The 15,257-nt window shown below is 54.9% G+C and overlaps 1 protein-coding gene across 3 annotated transcripts in view; it reads left to right on the top strand.

Annotated features, from left to right (window-relative positions):
• ZNRF1 (zinc and ring finger 1) overlaps positions 1-12,598 on the top strand; it is a 98,580-nt gene extending 85,982 nt beyond the window's left edge. The window contains exons 3-5 of one of the 3 annotated variants that reach the window (XM_059153344.1): positions 8,564-8,669; positions 10,288-10,379; positions 11,255-12,598. In XM_059153344.1, the coding sequence (XP_059009327.1) occupies positions 8,564-8,669; positions 10,288-10,345 (164 nt within the window). In that variant the 3' untranslated portion in view covers positions 10,346-10,379; positions 11,255-12,598. The other 2 variants (XM_059153343.1, XM_059153345.1) reach the window with 2 other exon arrangements.
• The last annotated feature ends 2,659 nt before the right edge of the window (positions 12,599-15,257 follow it).

Below are 15,257 nucleotides of genomic sequence, written 5' to 3'. Positions count from 1 at the left end.
TTATCTCTTACTTACTTGCTTAGCCGAAATTTCTGCATGCATGTGGGTAGGCTAGTTACCTTCTTGTCCCAGCTACCCTCAGTCAGTCATACTTGGTGGGGTCAGAGGCTGCAAGACAAGTTGTGGGCCCTGCCCCCACCCCCGGTGCTCCCATCCCCTCTATTTCCCACCTGGTACCCAGGAAGCCCCTGTTCTACCCTGAGGACACCCTCTCCCTGTCCCCGGACACTGACTGCTGCCATTCTCTGAAACATTGTCATGTGAGCTCTGGGCTTCCTGTCAGACTCGTCAGTGCACGTTCCTTAAAGGATGCTCCAGCTCCACTTGGTTCTGCCCCCTCGTCTCTGCCTGGGACCATGGAGGGTGTCGAGTCTTCTCCTGTTGCCCACAGCCCTCCCCAGCCATGGCCTCAGAAACTGTGTTCACTCATTCTCCACATGTGCATAGCCCTCATGAAGACCGCTTTTTGTCCTGTGGGTGGCTGGGGAGAGTTCTCTGTAGACACTGCCTTGCTGTTATAAGAACACAAAGCAGCCTCAGAGTGGGCTCCGTCCGAGAGGACTGGGTTCTTGACGTCATCAGGGAGAACTTTGCAAGGGCAGCTGTGGAGGACAGAGCGCTCTTGGGGCCACCTGTGTGACAGGTACCCACACACCCCATTCATTGAGCTGGGAAGGTGAGGGCCTTATAAGTGCCTGGTGCTCCCCAGAGTTCTCCTCTATGCCCACAGCCACAGGGCAGGGCCCCCTCTACCTGTCCCCTTCACTGCTTGGCAGCCCAGTCTGAGCACATGCCACCCGCAGAAGTCACACTCACAGTCCCCTTAGAGGAAGAGGAAGTTGGCCAACCAGCCCAAGACAGAAGTGCAGCTGTTCCCATCCTGGTCCCATTTCCCCTCCTCCTCTAATTGAAAGCTACATCTTCAGGATGTGTGTGTGTGTGTGAGAGAGAGAGAGAGAGAAAGAGAGAGTGCGTGTGTATGTGTGTGTGTGAGAACTAGAGGCTTTAAATTCAAGGTTCTCTTCTGCAAAAGCCAATCCTTCCCAGCAGAGGCAAGAGAAGTGTGTTGCATCTGGTCCTGTCAGTGGAATTTGACTTAAGGCCATGAAGATGCTTCAGAAATGATGGCCAGCCTCTCCCTGGAGACCTACGCATTAATGGCCGGGCTCCCGGGAGCCAGTCTCTATGTTTGCTGAAGACATTTGAACCTTCCAGATAAGAGAAGGTGTTTGCCACCTGGAGTGTGTGTATGGAGTGGAAGTCTCCAGAGCTCGTCTAGGGCCTGTTCTACTTCACATGTAGGACAGGCCTTTCAGGGGCCATAGGCCAACCAAGTCAGGGCCTCTAGGTGTTTATTTTAGTTTTGCCAATAACATAGTTTGCCCATGATTTCTCATCACCCCATCCTCCCCACCTTCTACTAGATCTTTTCTGTTAAAAAGAAATGTGAGAAGACTTAAAGAATCTATAAAGTGTGCAGCTCCTGGAATCTTCTGGAAAATGGGCAAGATGAGCTTTTCTTAGTGGATAGAAAACAAAGTACCATTTTCTTTCTTCTTCTTCTTCTTCTTCTTTTTTTTTTTTTTTAAATATTTTATTTATTTATTTGACAGATCACAAGTAGGCAGAGAGTGGAGGGAAGCAGGCTCCCCGCTGAGCAGAGAGCCTGATTCGGGGCTCGATCCCAGGACCCTGGGATCATGACCTGAGCTGAAGGCAGATGCTTTAACCCACTAAGCCACCCAGGCGCCCCACAAAGTGCCATTTTCTTATGAAGATTCACCAGAACTCCTGGTCACTCCCCTGGAGATTTCTCATTGACATACACATACACACACTTTCTGTAATTGCTGGCACTAATTGGGGGAAATTTCTAGAAAATTTACAGTGGTTATATAAGATGAAATTTAGTTAACCACCAAAGGAAAAAAAGTAGAAACCTCCTAAATGAGGCAGATAGAAAGTAGTATTTTTCTTATTATGAGGGTTGGCCTGAGCTGTGGGCTGGAAAACCTCCAGTAGCGGCCTGCCAGATTAAAAAAAAAAAAAAAAACACAACAACTTAGGAAAGGCAAGACTAGTTTAACTGGTCCACCCAGTGCTCAAGAGAAGTGTGAAGAGCAGGAACTGGTGCTCCCAGGGCAAGCACCTGGCTCAGAAGGCTTGTGAGTTGCCTACGCCATGGAGAGGGTGCAGAGAGCGCGCCATCCCTCCTCCTCCTCACCCAAGGGCCGCTCTGAACTCAGGACCCCTAGGAGATGAGGGGGGAGTTGGTCCGTCCCACTTCTGTCGGTAAATGTGGTGAGCTTTAGTAGGCCTCTGATTTCTCTCCTATTCAACATCTGTTTGTAGTCCTGAGAGCTGAGACTCACCCTCAAGAATATGCATCCCAGTTTCGACCTCAGCTGGCAGAATGAGCCTTGAGATGGGCTGGGGGACCTGATTTTGTTGTGAACATAAGAGAGTCCCGATACCGTGACGGGGCGGGCACAATGGATGGCCAGCTGTTTGTGGAAAGTTTAGGAGACCCTGATTCCAAGACAGCCAGGGGTCTGTGGCTCCGGTAGATTCTCGGGTGTTTCAGGTTCCTTTGCCAGCAGCACTAAGGGAAGCTTAGTGCCTGGTAAAGCAGCTTCAGGAGATGCTCAGCTCTCTTCTGGAGTGCAGACCATGTCCTGCGTTTTAGGTCCTCCCTACCCTCTCTCCTCCTCTCTGCCAAAAGTCGTTGCCCCCAACTTCAGGGCTCTGAAAATGCTGCGTGTTGTGCAAAGTTTCTTTGAAGGAGCGAGAATCTGACTCCCCTAAAAGCAGGAATACTTCCTGCTAGTTTTCCCCAAGCCAGCAGACGTGTGTAAATGGTGCTTACTTGGCCTGCGTCCCTGCTGAGACCCTGTGGTTGGGATGGAAGTGCCTTTTCTTAGGCCTGGAGGAACCAGGTCCTGGCCGGCCGAGGAGTGTGCCCAGCCCAATGGGGCCCTGCCAGGGGCTATTGTTAGACCTGCGGCAGTGCCAGACTCAGAGGTGTCCCCTCCTCCAGGAGGGAGGGCCGGAGGGAGCTCCAGCATTGCTGACCAGTTGGCTGTTGGGTGAGTGAGGAGTCAGCGGGCCGGAGACACACAGGGGCTTGCCACAGTGGGGACACAAGAATCAGGTGGCTGCAAGAGAAGGGACTGAGTGGGGTCACCGTGGGGAGCCCTATTGAAGAGGAAGTCCTCCAGGCCTGAGCTTTATTGGCTGACTCTCGCTGGGCTTCCATTATTGGAGCAGTCTGGGGTGTCTGGGTGGGGATGCCACCGCTGGTAGGGGATCTCTCTGCTCTAGGTTTCCCTTTTCCTGGAGATTTCCCAAGAAGGGAGCTGGCAACACCTGGCACTGATGGCACCATCCCTCCCTAACCCGCAGGAGATGGGGGCCGGCAGCTCTGCATTTGCTGGGGAGGCAACAGGGGTTCTCCTTCTGGCTCCTACCTTCCTTCCCAGCACCAGGGGAAACGCATGATGTCTGGTCCTGCCCTCAGCAGCTGACTCTGAGCTGTACCAGCTTCAGCCTCCCCGCCCCCCACCCATGACGCCAGCAGCTCTGGACGTCCCCTGGGGAGTGTGGGGGCCGGGGTTCTCCACAGGGCAGCGCAGCCTCACAGTGGCACTCGGGGCTGTTGGGGGCAGTGCCGCTCCCTGCACCTAGGCTTCTCCCCCTTCTTGGGCCCCGCATGCACAAATCCACAAGGAGAGAAAGAGCTGAAACTGAGATGGCTGGTGCTTTCTAGCCTCAAGGGAAGAGACCCTGTTGCCTGGTCTCTTGGAGACCAGGAGAGGAGGTAAGGTCACCAAGTAGAAGGAACTGGTCTTGGAAGCCATGGCCACTTACCAGCTACATGGGCTGATTCAGAGACACCCCGTCCCCGCCTGCCCAAAGGGTCTTTAGCATTCACTGAGAGGTTTCTGTGAAGTCCTGCCATACAGCTGACCCCAAAGAAGTGAAGCCTCCTTTCTCTCCTTGTCCTAGATCTTTCTTTGACAAATAGCTGCTCTCAAGAGTGCTCCCCCTGTATCTCAGAGAGAGAGCAGAACTAAGCAGTCACTTCCCACCCTGCCCTACCCCAGCCGCTGCCCAGGCATCACCTCTCCCCCTGCTGTGGCACCGGAGAGCTTTGCCTCTGGTTTGGTTCCCTGGTGTAGTTGGAGGGACAGGCATTGGCATCATCAAGCACCACCCCCAGCCGGACCAAACACTTCGAAGACCCCCCTTGGGCAGTGACATTGGCTTTGCACAGGGCATCAGGAAGCTTGGGCGGGGCAGGGGTGGGTGGGGGCAGTGGTTAAGAGCCAGTAAGACAAAAGCAGAAGGCAGAGCTTCATTTCTGGGTTCTCAACAACCAGCATCGGTTAAGGCCCCATCCTGTGGGTACCTAGGGATACCAAGGGACATTTGCGTCTGTCTACCAGGTGGCCTCAATCTGTGCCAGGCCCAGGGTCCTTGGCTTTGGGCCTGGAGGTTCCCAACGGCGGGCAGTAGCCTCCTGCAGAAAGGGTGTGGAAATCACATAGGAACCTGTTGATAGCCAGGCATCGGTTTCAGCCACTTCCACCCTCCTGCTGAGCTCCCAGGGACATCTGGGGGCTGCCGATTCCAGAGCTCCAGGGACTGGGACAGGAAGTTTTACTCAGCCCACTCAGGCCTGTGGCCGGATCTGTGTACCTCCTGTTTTCCGCTCCGGGAAGAATGCCACTCCCTGGGCACAACACTGGGTGTGGACACCGCTGGCCTCCCCACACTGTCAGGTTCCCAGCCCCCAACTCCTCCCTATCCTCGGCACTCCAGGCCACGGTGAGATGGGCTCCCCACCCTTGCCAGCTGCGTGGGCCAGTCCGAGTTCTTTCCCACCCACGCTGCAGCCCCAGGCTGGCTGGTGAGGCACAGCGCGGTGCTGTCTGCGAAGTGTCATGTGCTGGTAGTGGACTGTTAGGACAAAAATGCGTCTGACCTTCATGTGCTCAAGCCTGAATCCTTGGTAAGGAAAAGGAACCGCCCTTGCGCCTCCTGTCTCCTACGCACGCCTGGCCCTTCCCTCAGTGACATCCAGTATGAACAGAGAGGAGGGTCAAGTCCAGTCCTGTTGAAGAAGCAAATCTCAAGTCTTATCTCCATTCCCGGCTCCCGCCCCCTAGCTCTGTCACCTCTACCCTGGCCAGAAGCCTGTGCAGGTGGAGAGCACAGCTGGCCGGGCAAGGAGCTGTTTGGAACCCAGGGAATTCCAACCTAACCCCTTGGCCTCACAGCTGGGGTGCCAGTCAGTGGGGGGAAATGGAAGGGATGATAACTTGGATCTGTAACCTTACTGTCCACAGGAAAGGAATTAAGCCATTAGTGTGGAGAGAGGGGCGTGACCGGGACCCAGGGCCCACACTCCCTGTACCAATGAGACTCCCGAGGCAGGGAGGGCAGAAGTCAGCACCCAGGAATGTCTGCAAGACAGCTCTGCCTTCTCAAAGCCCAGACCGGTTTTCCCCCCATCCTTATTGGGGATTTTTCCTGCAATGTTTTATTTTGAAAGTGTCAAATATAGAGTACAGTTTGAGGGTTTTACCGTGAACGCCCAGATCCTCACCATCCAGAGTCTGCGTTTCCCTGCAGGCGCTCAGTTACTTGGCTCCGTCCACCAAACCCATCTTCCCCGTCGACACGTTTCAGAGCCACATGAAAACACCAGTACGCTTCCTTCTTGGGGTTTTTAATTCTACAGGTAATGCACGTGCGAGTACATTCAAAAACACATAAAAACATTCTGCTTTTAGTCTTCCTTGCCTTCAACATGGAAGTGTAGCTCCTCCAGATGTTTCCTGGGCTTACATGAACGCACAGATGCACACACATACTCAGTAAGGAGGGCATCTGGTGCCGTAGGACATGGGATCAAGCTCTTCTGCTGATCCACTGCTTGCCACACTGGGAGTCTGAGGTGACCACTGGCAGACCAATGATGCGCCACCTGCTTTTTCTGTTCAGGGGGGCCTGTGGGTTAGCCTGATGTTGGCAGGGGACAATCCCAGGTCGTCATGGCCAGGCAGCTGAGAGTGACTTTTCCCACAGCTCTTGTGCCCAGGAACATCAGTACTGAACTGTTCCTAACTTGGGCTTTTTTGTCAGAGTTCCTGGTAGGGAGCTTTAAGGCACTTTAGCTCTCTAGGCCTTGAAGAATCCTCATTTTCTGGGCCCCAGATGTTTCCTTTCCCACCAGAGCAATCAGAGGGAGGACCTAGAAACAGCAAGGGTGAGGGGCACCAAGTGAAGGGTTTCAGGCCCTGCAGAGGCAAGATGTTTGGCTTCTCTGGCTTCCGTGTCCTCCTTGGCAAGACAGGGATGACACATACGTCCTGCCTCGCTCGTGAAACTGCGGCTCAGTTGAACACACACCATCTCGGTGTGTGTCAGTGGCCGTGCTCGAGAACAAGTAGTGAGGAACTGATCCTGTTTCCAGCTCGCCTTTCTCCACATCCATCACCCCCTCCTTGGCATTTCTCCTGTGGTTTGGGGAACTTCTGAGTAACCTTGGCTTCCCTCACCCTTGCACCTGCCTTTCAGATGTTAGAGTTAACCTTGTGTTCTGTCTTCTGCCTTCTTGGATTTCAGCTGAATCTCTATCCCACATCTACACTCGTCACCCACATCTCTCTTCCAAACCCCAGCCCTAGACTGCAGTGGACTCCTGGAGGTTTCCATTAGCATGTCCCAGTGGAGACACCTGGTCAGCACCTCGCACCCAACTCAACTCACTTCTCATGCCTGACCTTCTCTTCCTGGGTCCCCTCTCCTAGGCACCTGCCACTTGCCCAGCTGCCCTGGTCAGCACATGCCATCTCTCCCTCCTTGCCCCTGTGGCTAGTGCAGGTCCTGAGTCCTTCCCTCCTGCACTGCTGCCGCGGGCTCCCCATCTCTGAGCTCTGCGAGCCCATCCTCCAGTATTAGCAGAGACCAGCGGTGATCAGAATGCGTCTCCAGAGGCTCCTGATGAACCACATGAATCCTAGGCACCACAGCAGAACATGAGTTTGTCCTGGGGGTGTCTGTCTCACCCCATTGTGGCCCCCATGTTTCTCTGCAGATGCCTTAGCAAACTTCCCGCTCTTCCCAGTGCACAGATACTGTTCCCTTTGCCTGAAATGTCCGCACCCTGATGGGGCATCAGCCATCCCTTCTTACCTGGGCTTTTATGCATCATAAGGCTTCCTAGAAGTTCGTGTGCTGTTCATTTCCATTTTCTTGTCCGCCTCCTCTGTGAGACTGTGACTTCAGTCCTGAGGCCGTGGCTTCTTCGCAGAGTTGCCAGTGCCCAGAATGTCATAGAAATTTAATAAGGGGCTGCTGCCCCAGCCACAGTGCTCCCTCTGTGTGCTCAGGCTTTTCCAACCATGGCTGTGCGAAGGGCTTGGGGTGTCCAGTGGCTTCCTCCTGTTCCTTTTTGTGTGGGGGACCTTTTCTTCTTTTTTAAATTGAGTCATAGTACCATTTAGAACCTTCCCAATGCTACCACCACCACCATCTCTTTCTAGTTAGGATTTTCCAAAGAAAACCCCTTGCGTGATTGTACTTTTACCTGAAATAAGAGTCCATCTCACAGAGCCAGAGGGTAGAAGAGTGGGTCACCGGGGCCAAGGGGACGGTGAAGTAGGGAGGTGCTATTCAACAGGTGTAGAGTTTCAGTCATGTCAGATGAGTAAGTTCTGGAGATCCGGCTGCAGTTAGCAGTACTATCGTGCACTCTTGAAAATCTGTCAAGAGGGTAGATTTCATCGTAAGTGTTCTTAAGAACACCACCAGAAGAGGAGAAGAACACCCCTGCCCCATAGAGCAGTCACCCCGCAACCCTCCTGCCCCAGCCCTGGGCCTATGTCTTGTTCGGATTGGCCTGCGCTGCACATTTCATAGAAAGGAGTCGTTGAATAGGGGACTTTTTGTGTCTGGCTTCCTTCCCTTCACCTGATGTTCTCCAAGTCCATCCACACTGCAGCCCGCATTCCTGTCCGCCCCTTTCCCATGGCCGAGCGACACTCCGCTGTATGGATTTGTTGATCCAGTTCTCAGCCGGGGGCGCCAGGGCTGTTTCCACCCGTCGGCTGTTGCGAGCCATGCTGCTGCGGACGGGCTCGCCCCAGCTCCCGCTCTTCCATCCTCTCTCCCTCACACCCCACCGCCGTGCTTTGCCAAACCAGAACTCCAGGCACCTGGTCCACATGTTTGGGGGAAGGTTTCCTCAGGGAGGCAGCTGGCCTCTGCGACATACCTGTCCCCGCCCGAGCCCCTTTTGCCCTTCGTCCCCTGGCCACTTTCTTGGTGATTGGTCCCACTTGGTCTCGAGATCACGGACGTGCAGTATGCATGTCTTGTCTCTGCAGGGAGGGCTTTCGGGTCAGCGAACCCTTGGGCTCCTGTGTCACCCACACAGCCTTGCCCACTTCAGGTGGCCCAAGGGTCCCACCCAGTTCGCAGACCTGTGCCCGCTTTGTGCCACCTGTCTGCTAGTGACTGACCATCTTCCGCTCTCCTCTGTCCCCCCCCTTTGCAGATGACGTGCTGACGAAAGACGCGGGTGAGTGTGTGATCTGCCTGGAGGAGCTGCTTCAGGGGGACACGATAGCCAGGCTGCCCTGCCTGTGCATTTATCACAAAAGGTATGGAAGGGCCCCCAGGGCCGGTCAGCTCCATCTGCGATCCCAGAGGGCCCCTTCCCTGCTGCTGGGGTGGGCGGGCACCCTCACCACTAGCCGTTCAGTCCCCTCGCGTGGTGGGACAACCTCTTTGCCAAGGGCTCTAAGTGGGGGCAGAGCAGGTCTCTGGTGTGATGGCCTGGATGGTAAGGGCTGACAAAGACTTGCGGAGCCCATAGGCGAGAGGCACTTAAGATCCCACCCGGAAAGAGGTTGCTTTTGCATGTCTCCCTGAGCCTTTTCTTCCTCCACGGGCTGCTCCACAGCACGAGAACTGTCATCCGTGCCAGAGAGGCTGCACAGAGGGCTAGTGCGTGCAGCCCCTGTCCCTTCTCCCCCGAGGGCCAGAGGCAAGAATAGCCACGACTTGGGCAGCCACGGCACGAAAAGCTGCTGGAATTAGCAGGGCTCAGAGTCATTCTCAGGCTCTAGTACGAGCCGTGGTCTTGCTTCCAGCTAGAAAGAAGACACCTCTTTTCCCAAGACGGGAGGACACTCTGTGCCATCTGCTCTTGGCTCCCTGAGTCCCAGAACTTCTGACACACGGGCTTTTTCACAGCCCGCCTCACAGGGCTACTGGCCACAAGGCGATGGTGGCGCCTGGCACACAGATGTGGCTGGTGCATGAGAGGCTCCAGGTTGGCCCCAGGGGAGGAGGTCTTGGACTGGGTCTGGCACAGATTGCTCCAGCCCCCCAGGGACTCACCGCTCAGAACCAGAAGATGGAAATGCTGGGCTCTAGGGGAGAATTATGCAAATTATCTACCTGGTTCCTGTGTTCGAAAATACCCAGATGTTGGCTTACAAATCAGAAAGCTCTCTTGGGGCAATCTCTGTTTCCTGTCTGGTTCAGATGGTCCTTTCTCTGAACACTGGAGACCAGGGTTTCACTGTCAGCCTCTTGTCTGGCCCTGTCTGACTGTCCCCAGCAACGTGACTGAGCCAAAGGGCTGGTCCTCCCCTTCCCATCTCCTCCAGGAAGGGTTCTGGCCATCTGCTGACCACAAATGACCAAGCTATGTAGAGCTTGGCAGGGGTGGGGAGGGAGGATGTCTCCTGAGAAGTCCCACCGGGGACAAAGCCTCAAGGCTGCCCCTTTGACCAAGGAGGGGGCTCTCCGGACCCCAAAGCTGGAGCAACAGCCAGCCTGCTGGGTCTTGGTTCCCATCTTCTTGTGCTTTAAGCCCGAGAGATGGTGGGCTCACTGGCCAGCATGGCTGTCCCGCTCTCACCCTCTCCCTGGTAGCTGTTACCCCCCACCGCCCCAACCCCATCCAGGCTCCCCTCGGGTGAAGCCTTGGTCCCTCTCAGGGCCACACTCCCTGCTTCCTGCAGCTCCCAGATCCAGCCCATCCTATACCCACCCTGCTGGGCCGATGCCTCAGGCTGAGCTGACATCAGTCTTGGTGTTCTCCCTTCTTGCTTCAAAAAGTGGGTGTCTGGGGACATACTTGTTTTCCCCTGAGGTCCTCATGAGTGATTTAGCAAACCCCTGCTCAGAAGCCTAACCCCTGGAGAGCACACCCCAAGGAACAGCCTGGTCAGTGGTAACGTGTCTCCCCTTGCCACCTCCCTGCCTCAGTTGCATAGATTCATGGTTTGAAGTGAACAGATCTTGTCCAGAACATCCCGCGGACTGACCCTGCTGGGCTCGCTTGCTGACTCCTCTCAAAGGTGAGCCCGTGGCTGGGGGTGCTCTGGACTCTGGGCCTGGGGTCCAGTCACTCTGGGGCCTGGAGGGTAGGGAGCTCAGGTGCCCTTACACACCCCACCAAGAAGGGAGCATCTTCCCAGTTAATGGTTCTGTGAGGGGGCGGGTATGATTGTCCAGGAAGACTAGCAGATACAAACTCCTAACCTGATGGAGAAGCTGCTCAGTAGAATTGCATTCGCTGGGAAAAGACCCATGTATTCCGGACATCTAAAGTGAGTCTCCCTGAAGGCTCAGAAAGATCCCGTGGAACGTGCCGGGTGGGAGAAGCAGCGGCGAGCTCTAGGACCAGACGCTGGGTTTGTGTCCTGCTCCGCCTCGTGCTGGAGGAGTGGTGAGGGCAAGTCCTGCTTCTCGGGGTCTCTGCTTCTTCAGGCCAGGGGGATAACCTCACTCCCTGTGGGAGTCCCTGTGAGACGGTACACTGTCCTCTGCGGTGCTCATCCGTGATCATGTCACTGCTGGTTCTTCCTGCCTTTAGGCCACCTGCCTCCCACACACACTCACACTCTCACCCATACTTACGCACACACCGCTTCCAGATCAATCTCTGCAGCAGGCCGGCACAGCCTTCCCCACCAGATGTGCACACGTGGTCCCTATCTAACTGTGCTCTGACTCCCCGTCTCCTCCCCAGGGCACCTTGCTTCCCTGCTGACCACCCTCTCCTGTCGCCATCCTCCCTGTCCCTTGTGAGTTCTGAGGCGGCAGAGAAAACCAAAACCCTGACTCCACCTCATCTCACATCAAAAGGTTTTGGGGCTTCCTTTCTTTTCTCTCTCTCGCTGTCTCTCTTGTTTTTGTTTGTTTGTTTTGTTTTCCTTTGTTCTTTCATTAGGTTTATTTTATTTATTCCAAGTAAGCTCCCAGAACAGCTGATGATGTCAGACAAATCAGGGACATTTGCTCTTTTTACCTTCCCCTCAAAAACTGAGGACACGGGGAGAAGAAAAAGCAAGGGTGAGAGTGAGGCAGAGGGACTGGGCCGGCGCCGGAGCGGGAGTCCAAACCCCGGCGGGACGTTTGGCTTCGGGCCCCAGAGTGGAACCACAGACGCCCGGCCAGCCTCAGCGGGATGCATGCGGCCGGCCTCGGCTGCCAGAGCGCGACTTACGTGTTCCGGTCCACACAGGGACAGCCAGCCCCCGTTCCTGAGAGGAGGCATCGGACACGGGCAGAGCTGAGCTGGGGACACCAGTGGGAACAGGGCACCCCTTCTGCACTGACTTCCAGAAAATGGTTCTCCCTTTCTCCCTGAGGACACCAAATTGGATGAGAGCGAGTTTGAGAGAAGAATCAACTGCTATCTTTCCCCTCAGCCCTCCTCCCAGGAGGGAAAGGGCATTTTCTTTTACACCTTTGAAAGGCATTGTGGATCTGTCTAAAGTGTTTACAAAAAAAAAAAAAATTATAAAAAAAAAAAAGTCTAGTGTCGACTGGTGTTTTCCCTCGTGATGTTTACAGATTGCTGTCTGCTGCCCAGCTAGAGCCCACTCAGTGACAGACGAACGGGGCCGCGCACACGGTCTCCTCCTGTGCCCAGCACCATCCCATCCCACGCCCACCCTGGCCCTGTCTATCACCACCACTCTGCCTTGGGTGTTTTGTCTTTCTTTCTTTCTTTCTTTTTCTTTTTCTTCTTTTTTTTTTTTTTTTTTTTTTTTTGTATTTTTCCCCCTCCAATTTCTGGCTTGGTTTTGCACATATCTCACCTTGGGACCCTGATATTTAACTTCATTGCCAAAACAACAACAACAACAACAACAACCAACCTATCAAGGACCTCTTCCTCTCCCTACCCTTTATCTCTCCCTCCTTCCCTCCTGGTTCTGGTCAGTTCAGAGGATTTAATAATCACAAGTGTCCTGCAAAAATGCCAGAACATTTTTCTTAGACCCTTGTGGATTTTTTGTTTCCAGAAAACTTAAACCACAAAAGACTTACTAAAGGAATATGTACAGTTATCCCTGTTTTCAGGCACTCTGTTTGAGAACATTTTAGCCATTGATGTTCACACGTGGCATCAGCCCATGCAAGATAGGTTTCTGTATTTATATATTAAAATACAAAAAAAAAAAAAAAAACCTTATAAAATGTTTAAAAAAATGTTCAAAGCTTGGGGGAAAAGCTTTCTTCATTAGTCAAGGTGTTTTGATATGGTATTAAAATGTCTAATAAAAGGTGCACTGTGTGACTTTATTTTAACGAGGTATTGTTACACATTCAAGAATTGGAGGTTGAAGGCCTGTCCCCCACTCCCTCACCTACCTCCCTAGCCTTTTCCAGGCTGCTACTTGGCACTACAGGAGTGTGGAGTGGTCCTCAGAGCAGTCATGCCTGGGCAGAGGGAACCTGGCAGGTCATACCAGAGTCCTTCGGGGGTTTTGACCCTCCCAAGCATCATGGAGTCCATCTGCCATCACCTGCGGAGTGGTTATGACAGAACTCTTCAGGAAAGATCTGCGGGGGCAAAAAGATCCTGCAGCCGGTGGAGGCTGCAAGGATGCAGACTCAGGTATCGGCCCAGTCCCCGCCTTCATCCTCAGTTCCCCATCCCACGTCCGTCCTGCCTCGCCTGTTGCTCAGTCTGCATCTCGGTGCTGACTCATGGGCATGCTTCATTGAGGCCGAGAAGGAGGCCCTGCTTTGGGGCTGAGCCAGCTCAGAGCCGTTGAACTGGAACCAGCCACTCCGGGCTCACAGGAGTTGGCACACCTCAAGCTGGGCGGGAAGCTCGGAGCAGGGGGTAGCGGCTCATGCCTGGCCTCTGTCCCTGTGCCAGACAGGCTCCTGGAGGGGCATTCCAGGGCCTCCTGCAGAGCCTGTGAAGGAAGGCTCTGGAGGGAGATGCCTCCAAGCTTCTGTGCTCACACCCCTCCTGGGGCCTCTCCAGTGCTGTTGCCTGGAGAGTGCTCTGCCTTCCTCAGGCCCTGGCTCTGCAGTCCTCCAACGTCAAGTGCTTCCCGAAGCACCTACTCTGTGCAAGGGCACTGCAGGCCGGGGCGGATGTGAACCGAGGCACAGGCACACTCAGAATGTTCAGAGAAATGCTAAAGAATTTGCGGGTCTGAGCCTGGGCCTTAGCGTCAGACCCACCTGGGGTGGGGAACCCCCAATCCTCCCTGCCCCCCGGGTCCAACCCTTTCCAGGGTAGCAAGAGCATGAGCTCTAAACTGTCTGTAGGTGGGCTCCTCTGTTGGGCAGAATGATCTTGGGGGGACAACGTGGCCCTTCTGAACCTGAACCCCAGGTTGGATCGCATCTGAGTGGGGACAGAGCCGCACAACTCAGGTCACCAGGAGGGGCAAACAATCCTCCCGGAAGCCTCTGGCACATGCAGAGCAGGTTCCCTCGTAGATCCGTCCCCGCAAAGAGCACTGTTCTATTCACAGCACCTCCTGCTTCTGCCTGGCAACTGTGTCTCCCTGTTCTAAATTTAATTCCTCTAGCAAAGCTGGCCCTGGAGATCTCCTTGCCTGACCCCTGGGCCTGCAGGCAGAGGCCTCTGTGACCACCTTGGTGGCTTTGGCCCGGGGGCCTTAGCAGGTCCCTGGGTAAGCCAAGTGGTCGTGACCCGGTAGGGCAGGCTGCAGCCCACACTGGGCTCTATTCCAGGCTCTTGGGGTCAGTCCCTGTCCCCACCCCCAGCGCCTTGCACTCCCACCCAGCACACGGCGGCCCTCTGCCGGCTGCAGTGTTCTCAGAATCTACCCAGATTGCCGGCTCCGAGGGCAGGGTGGACCGGGCTGGTCCAGGCTTCCCAGGGAGAGCTGCGCTGTCATTCATGCTCCATCCAGGCAGCTCTCCCAAGCTCTGTCCTTCCAGGAGGGGAGGAAACCAGCTGGAACTGGGAGGTGGCTAAGGGCCTTGCACACCTTGGGGAGCTTCCTGGGCAGAAGCAGCTCACTAAGACCGTTCAGCTAGCAGCCGTTTAACAGTGTTGAGTTTCCTAGGAGAAGGTCCTTATGCTTAGGCGGTAGATGTTAAATTCTATAGGTAAATGGTGTCAGGAAATGTGTAACTCAATTCCAGATGGTTCCCCAGAAAGTACACACACAAAGCAAATTAGGCAGAAATAGTCAGTTGAATCTTCAGGGGCTGGTATTTCAGCAAACAGTGAGCTTGTTCTTCCAGCTCATCTAAGAAGAGCCGTGCCCAGTAAGGGGAGACACCTCCATTGCAGACCTTCCCCCTGAGCTGGGGGCGAGGCAGCCAAGTTGGGATGGGGGTGGGGCCAGTGAGCTGTGCGCTGCTTAGATGGTGCCTGGAGCTGGTCGCTTGGGGAGAGCCGGTGAGGCTTGCCCCCACATCACCCCTTGACTGAGCTACTGCTTGTAGCCTGGGGGTGGAGACGTCCCAGAGGAGCAAACTGGGCTCAGTCCCCAGTGTTCGAGTGGCTTCCAAGGACCAAGTTGGGCTGAGAAGTCCCAGAAGGGTGCCTCTGTTCAGGGCCTGGACAGCTGATGGGAGAGGCAGGGAGGGACCCAAGAGGTGGAGGCAGGGAAGGAGTTCAACAGGTTCCTGGGAGTGAGGTGAGATGGGAGGGTCCCGCTGGCCTTCCCGCTTTGCTGAGCTAGCACCTTTGCTTAGGGACCAAAGGAAATGGGCCCGCAGGATAGGCTCCTGGGCCGGAGTTTAGAGACCGACTTCCAGGACACCAAGCCAACCCCATCTCAACCTTGGGGAAGTAGGGAGGGGACCCAAGGCAGAGTTACAGGCCCTGGACAGAGGGGAGTCCTGGGTGCCACTGCCCAGCGCAGATGCTGTGGTGTTGGGCGCCCTCTTGTGGGCTTGGGAACAACTGATAAGTTTGAGGGCCAAGTGGTCTGGTCAGGGATCCT

The sequence above is a fragment of the Mustela lutreola genome, chromosome 16 (assembly GCF_030435805.1).
Source record: "Mustela lutreola isolate mMusLut2 chromosome 16, mMusLut2.pri, whole genome shotgun sequence".
Classification (NCBI taxonomy): domain Eukaryota; kingdom Metazoa; phylum Chordata; class Mammalia; order Carnivora; family Mustelidae; genus Mustela; species Mustela lutreola.
Note: the sequence above shows the minus strand (reverse complement) of the source record. Positions and strands in the feature narration are given on the sequence as shown.